Source organism: Microcaecilia unicolor, chromosome 12 (assembly GCF_901765095.1).
Source record: "Microcaecilia unicolor chromosome 12, aMicUni1.1, whole genome shotgun sequence".
NCBI lineage: Eukaryota > Metazoa > Chordata > Amphibia > Gymnophiona > Siphonopidae > Microcaecilia > Microcaecilia unicolor.
The window spans coordinates 47,556,741-47,568,865 of NC_044042.1; the positions used below are offsets into that span (position 1 = coordinate 47,556,741).

Genomic DNA, 12,125 nt, shown 5'->3' on the forward strand with positions numbered 1-12,125 from the left:
AACCAACCGCCAGAGCTCCAACCTAAGTTTAAACAAATGAAGGAAGAATAGCAACGCATATTTAAAAAAAACATACAAATTATCATGGGCCAGCTTACACAATTTATAGTTGAAAACAATTGGCTAGTAAAGGTATAATATACAGGAAAAGCATGGCGGACACCACTGCTCCTCACCACTGTACAGACCAGTCATGCTGGATTTCAGTGATATCAGATAATCAAAATTGCAATCTCATTGTAAATCACTGAAACTACCCTTATTCAAGCAACTGAAGTCCAACGTGCCAAGGGATTTGCATTTTTAACTGGCTGGAATATTAAAAAAAAAAAAAATCACAATCCCCTCCTTCCTGTAGTTGCTCTTTTCTGGCAGGCTGTTCCCTCCCTGGTTTTGGCAGATGAATGCTTGTCTGTCCTAATGTAAGAAAGCCCAAGCACTTGAAACCACCACAACAATAATTAAGTCACTGGAGGGTCATATCACATGCCCTGCTACCGCTGTTCATAGCCTTCTGTCCTCATGTCATTGAGTCCCAGCTCCTCCTTCTGCTCAAAAGTGCGCTCATACCGTTCCAGCTTCATCTCTGGATCTGCCTCTGGTGCATACACATTCTACAGAAAATCAAGAGGAGTTCATAAAATCACAAGAATAGCAATCTCACTTCAGGACTAGGAAAAATATATGATCTTACATGTATGGCTTTTTAGACCATTGTCACTAGGAATAACATGGAAACAACTTTTTTCTTTTTTTTTTTTTTTTTAATTGACCCCTTAAGTTTTTAACTCTGCATCAGCAGTATCTCATTCAGCATTGTCTCAACATAGCTCACCTAACCCTGGCTATGGCCTAGAAGTCAGAGACTGCTCCGCCTGCTCATAAATGGATCACTAAGCTTTGGTATATAGCAGACATGGAAAGGCTCACAGCTCAGAACAAGACTGGCTAAATGGAAACAAATTTGGGGGCCCTTTCTTGCACACTGCACCTAAGGTGCTTTATTGGACTTTTCTTTTATAAAATTTTTCTGTCATAGTCCATTGGACTGTGACGGGAAGGGAAGATAAGGGGAAATTTTTTTCTCTTCAACAAAATAGGGGTTTCTGTTTTGAGATGTGAAACTTTTCGTTCTATATGACGAATAGTATGTTTTAATGGGTTTTCTTCCTTTCCACACTGTTTGTGTTGTCAGTTTAAGCTTCAATAAAAACAGACCTCTAAAAATAAATAAATAAAAATTAACGTTCCATGCATGGCTAGCCTCTTGATCAGTGGTATACAGCAGATACTACCGGTAAAGACTAATCATGGCTGACAAAAGTTTCAAGCCAAGCATTTCATGTCATTCTAAGCTATTATGATGTTTTAATAAAGACCTGAGGTCTCTCCTGTTACCTATGCAACTTCTCCTTGCTTTTGTCAAGTGGCAGATACAAGAAAAAGTTCACACCAGCAAAATCCACACATATTGTCTTCCAGTCACAGCTCAAACTGATGAAGGCAAGTCAAGCAGTGCCCATGGTAGCTTACAACCTCTATACTTCTGAACAAAGCACTCCGGTTATAAAAACTTCATATAAACTGAAGGAGGGAATGTTAGAAACAGGGGGTCTGGTTTAAACGATACCTGAAGATAGCTATTTCCTGCTGGGTCATCCAGAATCACATGAGCTTTCAGCTGCCCTTCAATGATCTGGCAAATTGCAAGGAGAGACAAAAATGAATAAACAGCAGAAACTACATGTATCTAAGGAAATTAACACAACTTCACTGCCCATAAAAACACATGGTAGATAAATTTTCCCCACACACCTCTGCACTAAGGCCACCTTGGACTCAAGCAGGTGAGAGAAAGTAGAGAACAGGTAGAAGCTTTAATATGCTTGCTGCTGGCCAGAAGGGGTCAAAGAATATAACTAAGATGTTCGATACATTCTGCTTAAATCTGCTACTTCAACATTCCTTCAAGGTCAAACTCACCTGGTCCAGCTTTCTGCCAAAGGCCCTCAGCTTCTCTGTGCGGCCTGGGATAGAACTGTCCCCCAGAGTAAAAGGGTTCTTTTCAACAATCTGGAAAAAAATGGTGAGTAAAGAGTTCTTCAGTGCAGCAACCTCACCTCTTTAAAACAAGTTATAACACAGGCACAGCTTCATCAAGCAAGGGAATACAGACTAGGCTAGAGGTTACAGTAGCAGGCTAAAAATCAAGGAAGCCGGAATTTCAATGGAGGGCAAAATGGCTGCCCAGCTTAGGTTTTAAGCCCATTTGGGCAGGGAAAGATGTATACCTCAACTGTCACTTGTCTTAGGTTCAAATGTGCAATACAATATACAATCCAAATCCATAAACATGACTCTAGCCCAGGCATTGTCAAACTGTCTTCAACCCAGTGAGATTTAGGATTCAAGGAATTGTATGCGATCTATTTACATTTACTGCTTCCACTATATGGAAATACATCTCAGGCATACTCACGTATTGCGACAATCCTGAAAGCCTAACTGGGTTGAAAACCGTTTGCCCATCTCTGCTGTAGCCCATAGGATAGCATTCCGAAGGAAGAGCACTCAGGAGTGATTCCATTTGGAAACTCCCTTGCCCAAACACAGAGTAAACATATCAAAACTGTTTGCCCTTTATTCACAAGTACTTTCAGCTATGAATGCACCAACTTACACGATACTTGGGTAGACATGTCATGTGCTGCTTATGTTGAATAGGAAAACAATTAAACATTTAAAACATGAATTTATCCTGAATTTTCACAATGAAATGTAATGTGCTAAAGGTAACACTTGTACAATAAAGAATAGTTGTGCAGTGTGTGTAAAAGCGCGTGGGAAAGCGCGGGGTACAAATGTAATAATAAATATATATATATATACACACATATACACACACACACACTTCATCTAGCTTACCAGATCTCGGATATCTTTTAATAGCCCTTCCAAGGTAGTGAATTTTCCTCCCAGTGCTCCCATACCCAATTCGAGCTCCAGCTCTGGTATCTCCACCCTGCATGTCTCCGACTGACAGCACCCAGGAAAAGAAAGAAAGACTGTCACATTCAGGAATATCTACTATACAGAAAAAAGTAGAACTAATGTAAATCAAAATTCAGCCATTTGTAGCTTGCAATTTCTAAGAATAGGTTTCTTTCAGTGTGAATTAAATCTGAAAGACCAAAAATCTATAGGTCACCCAAGTTCTCTGCAACTTCCTTCTGATAACAGTCTTTAAAAAACTGAAATGCCCTTGAATTTCCCCACTATAATTCCTGATTATTGTTAACCTCCATAAACTCCAGATATCCTACTTGGGTCAAAAACGTGATTCGACACAAACCTTCAACACGTCTCTGGTCATATCCGATGGATCTGTGATGTGCAAGGAGATTCTGGTGCCAAGTGCTTCAGTGGCTCCTCCTGACTTAACCTGGAAATATGGTGTAATTTTAACTACAAATGTCTCTCAACAACCTCAAAAGGGCATATTTCAGCTAATTGCAGTGTCTTGCAAGCCCAAGTTTCTGAGCATCCTCTGACTCCTAATACAAAATTTATCTTAGCCTACATGTAAATTACATGATACAAATTTTCATTTTGTAATATCACAATTAATTTTTCAGATAAGAAGCCCACCACCTGGGGGCAGCTCCAATAGCTATGTCATTCTAAGCCGGACAGGTTCTGAAGCATTCACTAGAACTATTGGATAGGGCACGGTGTGAAGATCATTAGCTCCATTCTCCACACAGCTCACTGGCTCAGAAGCTCAGCATCAGGGTTTAGCTTGTACAGCTCACCCAACAAGAGTGCTTAGGAGCTTGCTTGCTTGCTTTTTTTTTTTTTTTTTAAGTCTCACAAACAGCATCATGTTTGAAATGTTGTAAAGACACTGAAGAAAATTCCAGGAACCAGGCAGGTTCCCCAACACTATGGGTCATGTGACTTTACACCATTCTTCTTCCTTCAGTTCCTTATGAACACAGCCAGAAAAACTTTGTATCTGGACCAAAACAGAAATTCTGGGAACTGACCTCATTTGTTCTGTGCCCACAGGAGTCACAGTTTGTAGCCATAATAATCACTTCCTTAAAATGTGGAATTTCTGTGAGAGTGTCAAGGAATTAAATCAACAACATCCAAACCACTGTCTAGCCCAAGGATCATCGGAGATTCTTCAAGAGGCTAATAGCACAGGGCCCTCACTGAAGACCCTTCCCCCATCTCTTGATATCTTGTTTTCTAAGATCATCATAGGGAAGTCACAGAACTCTAGAAAAAAAAAAAAAGGCAGAAACTGGCCCCAGTTCAAAATACTGCTCAAAATTACCTGGGGTTGCTGTATAAGGCACATTTGATGCTCCACCTTGTTCCCCCATCAGATGCACCATTTGACCAACTGTGGCACAAGAAAGATCTCCTTGGCCACAATTATATGAACTGCAGCCCTGCCGGAGGGCTACTGCTGCAAACTCATTCCAAAAGTAGTCCCACTTTTCTCTGCTGGAAACAGCCACCACTCTGCTCTATTGAAAACATACTACAATATCTTGTGGTAAAGGGCAGCCAGAAAGCTTGCACCAGTGATAGACTGAACTTGATATACATCAGGGGTCCATGTGGTTGATGCTACTAAAAGTTCTGATGATGTTGGGTGTCCATATTGTCAGCTGTGGGACAACCTGACATTCTGAAAAAGATACGCACTAGCTTCATGTTGGTTTCAGCTGGAGTGTTACATTCAGGGCAATTCGTGTTAAACTGCAACACCTATAAAACACAAGAGGAGAGATTTAAGTCAGGAATGCTTTTTCTGCAGGAAATTAAAGTGCTTGCATATCACCAATACAGTTTGGTATAACAGATCCATATTGGAAGAGGAGAGGGATTACAATTCAGGAGTGAAGTGCACTGACAGAACTGTGTATGGAGGAGTGGGGGGGGGGGGGGTCATCTCAATACTGAACAGCAGAAGTGCTGCAGAGCAGAATTAAGGCTTAGTACGCCCTGCAACTGACAGGCCATAATTCCATAGTAAAGCCTAATACCCAACTTACTTCATTTCTCATCTCCTCCAGTGTGTTGCCTGGTTTGTCTTCTGGTTCTTCCATAGTGCCTGTCCCCTGAAAACACACATACCACAAAATACTGGTTACAGTTGAAGAGAGCAAATTTTTCCCACAGTTATTGTATGACATTTATTCCTAAAAAAAAAAAAACAAAGAGATACCTGGAATCTATGACAAGGATCCACATCATTTACTGCTTCATCAAAACAAAAACAAAATCCATGCAGCATAAGTCATTCTAATGTTCACCCAACTTCACTGCAAACATTCATATGTGTTATTTGTATTAACTCAAAAGTTCAGTCACTTCCTATATAAACAAAATGTTATCAGTATTGCCTGTGGGAAAACCTCTGCACTGGGAAGTTAAAAAGTGTCCATGTGCAAGTGCCAGCAATCCTACCTCCAGACCGAGGATGCTGTCTTGCTGAAAACTCCTTTTGTAGTAAGTCACTGTAAGTGCTTCATCCTTCTGAGGGGCATTAGGGTTCTCCACAAAGCTATTCCCAGAGGGATCATCTAGAATCTAGTGAAGGAAAGTTTTTAAATGAAGCATAACAGAACAAAAATTTATTTACCAAGATATGCTTGCATAGATTATTACAAAGATAGACAGTAAGAAAAGGGAGAGGATAGGGTCTGCTTTTCTCTGAGCCCCTCTTAGCTAGATTTCCATACCCCATTAAAGCAGAGAACATCATCATCCACTTAAGTTTTATTATTCTTGCATTGATTTTAGAGCATAAAGGTTAATTAGATCAGTAGTTGTGCCACAAACCTAATAGCTAGTATATGCTCAAAGGCCTGTTCAAGGCTTTTTCAAGTTCTGGAAAAAAGATTCATTCAGGTACCATCAGATGATATCACTAGTATGTGGCTGATTCATCCTGCCTGTGCATGGAGAATTGAGCATTCAGGTCACTAGTTATGCCAAACTCTTACAACAATCCCCTACCCCAAATGCAAGTGAAATACTTACAAAGGTGAATGGGGATGCTACCTCCTTCAGAAATCGTAATTTGACAATAAACGCCTCAATTTTGGCTGCTATATCTTGGTCCATTGCCTTTCGGGCTGGTTGGTCCTGCTCCAGGCCAGATATAGCTCTGTCAATGATCCCTTCGATAGTGGTCAAAGCTTGGTAACAGAGAATAAAGCCAAACCCCGTTAAATATATCAAAAACAGACATGGCATCCTGCCACAAATCACCTTAATTTTACAATTCCCTTTTCTACTTATGATAGTTCATTGTCTAACATCTTGTATGTCAGGTCTTCCTACTTATTCAGGACATGAAGGCAGCACCAATAAGCTATGAGTTAAGTCCATAGCTATAACACAAATTAGTACATTTATTTTGATATACAGCAAAGAGGCTGAAGTACTCCAATTATGTAATATAAATAATGATGAAGCTTATTTTCGAGAAATCCTCTAAATATGCTTTATTAAGTTTGACATACTGCCTAACACTATCAAATCAAGGCAGTTTACAATACAAAATATAAAATTACCCCCCCCCCCAAAAAAAAAACAAAAAAAAAAACAAATAAGAACTCCATATAGTAAAGCCTAACAATCACACAAGCAAGCATACAAATAAAAGAGGTACAACAAAATCATGAACACAGTTACCAATAAATTTTGCCCTCATTTTCCATTAAGCTTATTTTAAAAAGTGGGTCTTAAATAAACCCTTAAATATTTGTTTCAACTTTTTTTATTGATGATACTGTAGCTCATACATAGCCTTGAAATGCAACAATTAACAGAGCAATTGACATAACATTTATACAGATATGACAGTAACTTGTGTCATCGATGTTTTGTTCCCTTTTTGTATCTTTTCTCCCCTCATTCCCACAAACTGCTATCACTGTACCCAAAAGGTTCACATACTTTGTCAAAGTGAACAGTAAAGAGTAATAAAATAAAAATTGTTTTAGTGCGCTAACATCACATGGGGTATTATATTTAAGGTACATTGTCTAGATTCCTTATCCCCCCCCCCCCCCCTTACTTTTCTGCCATGCTCCTTAACTTTTTCTTCATGGTATCTGCTACTTGGATCCCTCTCTGATCTCCTTTCTACTCTAATACTGTTGGATAATACATAGCCAACCTATTGTGGGTCTACCTCTACGGCTATTATCTCTCCCCTATTGTCTATCTTCCACCTCTTGGTATGGTTTACTAAAAATCCTTTAATCCCCTCCCATCCTTCTAAGTATGAAATTTGTTTAACACAGCGCTTCTTGCTTTGTGGGAAATAGTTTGCAAATACTTGTTCCAAATGGAGACAAAAAGTTTTCAATTTTTTTGTACTACTCTGGGCTGCTCGTGCCTCCCAAAGCAATAGTTCATGGAATCTATTTCTCCAATACCAAATGGATGGTGACTCATCATGTATCCAATGCTTAAGTATACATTTTTTCCCCACTGCATGTGCCTTACATAGTAATAGACCTGAGTACTGGTCTGCAATCCCATAAGCCTTCCTTTTGTTTAATAGAAATTATACTTTGCCCAAAAAGGTTCTCAAAATATTTAAGGAGCAATAACCCTTAAAAATATTTAAAATTTGCTTCTGCTCTTAGTTATTTAGGTAATAAGTTCTAGTAATGGAGCAGTCCAGAAAAAAAAAAACCTTTGTGTGAGTAGATTCCCATTTAGCCCTTGAGAATTAAGGCATAAATAGTAATGCTCTATGCTAAATTAAAAGGAATGGGGGATAGGATTTGATATAACTACCCGTTCTGTAGTTACAATCAAAGTGGTTTACATATTATATACAAGTACTTATTTTGTACCTGGGGCAATGGAGGGTTACGTGACTTCGCAGGAGTCACTCTACAGCACACAGACGCACTTCTGAGCAGTGCTCAGACCTACCCTTTTACAGGTAACATGGAATGAAGTCAAATTATCATGGACTGCCATAGAATAAAGCTGTCTACAAACTACATCATACACTCAGGAGTGTCTTAGGCAACCAGATGCCGATTGCTTAAAAGCACCATCCCCTACAAGTCATTATGTAGCACTACCATAGATTCAGTTTGGGTATTTGATGATTTTATCTGTTCTACCAACGTATCCAAATGTCTCTCTAGCAGTTTCCGTCCCATCTGATTATCACATCCGTAGACCACTGAAAGACACATAGCATACATTTGTCTTCTTTCATGCACAGTGCCTACTTACCACCTTTCTGAGTAAATGCTGGAATTTCAAAGTCCAGTTCTGGGATTCTTGTGGTTGCATAATCTGTCTTCACCACTTCCCGGTTCATGTCCTGAAATAAAAGATGTTGAACAAAGGAGACCACAAAGTTCTACAGCTTTATTAAGTCTATGTACACAATTAGCCACAACTGCATTGCCATACACTTGTACACATTTTTCAGTAACTCCCTCTAGCATTATTTACACTGAGCAAAGACAATGCTGCTAATGCAAAGAAGAGAATGGCCTAGTGGTTAGGGTGGTGGACTTTGGTCCCGGGGAACTGAGGAACTGAGTTTGATTCCAGGCACAGGCAGCTCCTTGTGACTCTGGGCAAGTCACTTAACCCTCCATTGCCTGCCGCATTGAGCCTGCCACGAGTGGGAAAGCGCGGGGTACAAATGTAACTAAAATAAAATAATATAGGAATGCTCGACTGAGCACATAGACTAATCAAGACGCATTCAAATCCAGTTTCCATTTTCTCCACAGGGCCACAGAATACAACTCAGCCTACTATGCTTTAATTATTGAAGGAACACAATAAGATTCTTGCCAAAATTACAGCTGAACTTACACACACAGAAAGCAACTCAAAGGCTTTCTTTCATTCCATTCCCAACCTGCCCAAGAGGCTTCTCTCCACCAAGGGCCAGACACAGGCCTGGATTTATGCAGACAAAAGAACTGCCACCCATGCCACCTCTTTTCCCAATGAAGCTGGCACCAGGCCAGAGAGCCACTGCCCCATCCCTTCCTTCATCTCTACCCCTGCCCTCCAATGTGACCTGCACGGCATAACAGCCACATCCTTATCCCCCAACATCATATTTCCAGGTCTAGGAGCTGTATGAACAGCAGGTTGAATAAGCAAGGACCAATTAACCCATTAGTGGCCCTGATCCCTCTAAGTAGTCATACAGAAAACATAGCAGTCTACTGTCATAGTCTGACTCTGCCCACACATTAACTTTGCCCATTATCACTACTTCTGGCCCTTGTGGTGGTGTAGACAAGAGTTTGCACAAGTGGGAAATAAGTGAATGAAGGTCTGAGGTAAGCAACAGTCAATTAAAACTAAGCACGTGACTGGAGGTTCAAAGGAAGTGGGAGAAAGGATTTGCAGTTCAAAGGTGTATGTGCACTAAGAATGGTAATAGTCTAGATCTGTCATAAATAAAACACATATAAAAAGGTGTCTGTGGTTGAATTTTTCAAATAAAACCAGACAAGTCAAGCTACCCAGTTCCAGCCTGGAGATTGTTGGACAGTCCTGGTTTTGAACTTACTTCCCAAAGCAGTTTGGGATTTGTATTGCCTGATCAGGCCCATTAAAATCAGTGCTGCAAGTCCCATAATAAATCAGGGCAGGGTAGTCAGAAATCCAGGACTGTCCCAAAATCTCCAGATAGATTGGTATAAAAGCCAGAGAGAGTAAGAAGTGTACCCAATAAGTCCTTGATGAATCAACTGTTGTGGCATGCAACAGAAAAAGGAGGACTCAAGTAAATGTGTTTCCAAAAACATGTTCAAACCTCTTCTTCCAGAAGTTAAGTCTCTGTCTCCCTGTTCTGTGGAAGGACTTGGATTTCGGTGGAGGAAAAGCAGGGAAGAATAATGAGTTCCTAACCTGTTTAGATCTGACAACAAGAACATAACTGATGCCCTGGTCTTGAATTCTGCCAGCAGACTGGATCTCTGTGTTGGTCCAGCTACAGCTGTCACACGTGAAGGAACTGACAACGATCTCTTTGAAGAAAGGGATCTTGGTTAGCAGCAGCCGTGTCACACCCTAACAACAGAAACCACACAGTCAGAAAGATAAGGTCTCCTTCCCCTTTAACCCTCCCGGCCCCCTGGGTATCACTCATCTCTCTGGGTCCCCTTCCAGGCCTTACATTTCCCCAAGCCTCACGTTATTGTGGCACTGCATACACAGCGACTCGATCTCCACCGGCTGCTGCTCTTCATCTTCTGCATTAATGTCCCGAAACAGAGACCCGGCGGAACCCCGCACCTCCGCTGTCCCAATTACCGACATCTCTACCGGCATCCAACCACGCTTCCGCCCACGCGCTTTACCTTTGACGCCTAACTTCCGCTACGTCATCTTTCAGGGCCGCTTCGGGCCCCTCTTAAAGGAGCCGATCCCGCATAATCGTGTGTATACCTTAATGTAAAAATAAACGTGTTTTGATTTAAAAACATATAACAAGAAACCAACTAACCAGAGCTACTAGTAAAAATCTGGCAAAGATGAGACAGCCAAGCGTTGCCTTCAAGATTCGGTTTCAAATAATACCATGATTTATAGCATGAAATTATCAAAGCGAAAATAAACTATTGATGTAACATTTTGAGTATGACCATCCAATGTTGCAAAATAGGAGGTAAAGTTCACATTTAAAAATTATTATGTCGTTTTCAATATAATTTTTGTACTTAGAAATTATAAAGGATGGTTTTTAATAAAAGGGTGCCATATTTCCTCAAACTTTTTTGATGTTATCTTTAAAGGAATATGTCAATTTTTTCCATTTTAACTGTATCCCATACTTCTTGTACCCATTCATTTTGAGTGGGTGCCCATCCATGTTGCCAGTGTCTTGCTATTACACATCTTGCTGACAAATAAAAGAACTGAACTAATACATTATTTTCAGTGGCAAGACATGGGATTGGGTTCCATCCTAATATTGCCATCTCTATTGGCATGGGGAATTTGGGGCCCTGTTTACTAAGCTGTGTTGTAGGCGCATTCGCATTAGCATTTTGAGTTTGCACTAAAAACACTAGCGCACCTTAGTAAACAGGGCCCTTGCAGTTTATGGGTTTCAAAAGTTTTTAATGAATACACTGTTCCACCACATGTGATTAAAAGTTCCTTCACACTGACAGCCTTTCCAACATAAAGGGGATGATTCAGGTAGTCTTTTATGAATAATTGGAGAATTTTTATATAGTCGCATTAAGATTTTTAGGCTAACTACTCTTTTGTGAGCATGGTAAATGGCATGCACTAAGAGTAGGCCTACTACACAGTGCCTGGTCGCACTTGGTAGTAGTGCTACGGTGGTGGGTGCCCACCCAGTAGCCTTCTTGCCCTTCCCTAATATGGTTCCCTTGAGCAGCTCAAATGCAACAGCCACCACAGGGAAATAGCTGCAGGGCTCAAGCCAGCCACAGAATAGATGGTGAACAGAAATGACCCAACAATAGGGAAGGTAGCTCACATCAGGGTCTGAGATGTACTGTAGAAAGTCTGTACACATTGGGGAGGAACCCTTCCAAATTGTATTCCTGCCCAAGGAGATGAGCATCGGCACCTTTGTGCTCCACAACATCTGCAATGTGTTATGGGGGGCCCATCAGGTATGTGTAAAATGCTACTGAGTCATTCTCACACAATTTCCATTGTCACCAAAACATTATGATCTGACCCATTACCCTCACGTAAATCACTGTCACAGCACATCACTATTGTGAGGGTGTACAATTGAAGTGACATTTTGGAGTGATCTGTACTTTCTTAACACAGAACATATCTCACACATTTTGTGACTGCGCACATCATAAAGGTTTGTGCACAGTCCCTCAGGTGGTACCACACAAGCAGCCAGCTCCATCACTCCTACACTTAGGAGTAGGTGAGGTCCTAGGTTTCAGGAATCCATACAATCCGCACACCACAATCCCTATGTGATTCCCCAATGCTCGGAGACAGCAGCCTTGACCCCACAACATCAAACAGCATGCACTTTGTCCACAAACCTATTCTAGAGTCAGAACTGAATACGTAGCACAGGCCTCCCTGTAGCC

At 40.8% G+C, this 12,125-nt stretch overlaps 1 protein-coding gene across 2 annotated transcripts; it reads right to left on the minus strand.

Annotated features, from left to right (window-relative positions):
* Positions 1-65: 65 nt before the first annotated feature.
* On the minus strand, positions 66-10,370 carry ZPR1 (ZPR1 zinc finger). 2 transcript variants are annotated; one of them, XM_030222008.1, is made up of 13 exons: positions 10,222-10,370; positions 9,937-10,098; positions 8,287-8,377; positions 6,061-6,218; positions 5,485-5,607; positions 5,070-5,135; positions 4,716-4,782; positions 4,047-4,117; positions 3,353-3,442; positions 2,926-3,036; positions 1,984-2,073; positions 1,631-1,696; positions 66-614 (listed from the first exon to the last, which is right to left on the minus strand). In XM_030222008.1, exons 1-13 carry the CDS (start codon positions 10,357-10,359, stop codon positions 495-497), a joined length of 1,353 nt encoding a protein of 450 aa, XP_030077868.1. In that variant the 5' UTR covers positions 10,360-10,370; the 3' UTR covers positions 66-494. The 2 variants fall into 2 exon arrangements, with proteins under 2 accessions (XP_030077868.1, XP_030077867.1); XM_030222007.1 differs by having other exon boundaries at positions 5,061-5,135.
* Positions 10,371-12,125: the final 1,755 nt, after the last annotated feature.

Coding starts and splice junctions, on each gene's coding strand:
- ZPR1 (XM_030222007.1), bottom strand. CDS start 10,359: ATGCCGGTAGAGATGTCGGTAATTGGGACAGCGGAGGTGCGGGGTTCC. Junction 6,219..8,286: donor AGCATTTACTCAGAAAGGTG/GTAAGTAGGCAC, acceptor TCTGTTACCAAG/CTTTGACCACTATCGAAGGG. Junction 2,074..2,925: donor TAAAAGATATCCGAGATCTG/GTAAGCTAGATG, acceptor ATTTTTTTCCAG/ATTGTTGAAAAGAACCCTTT.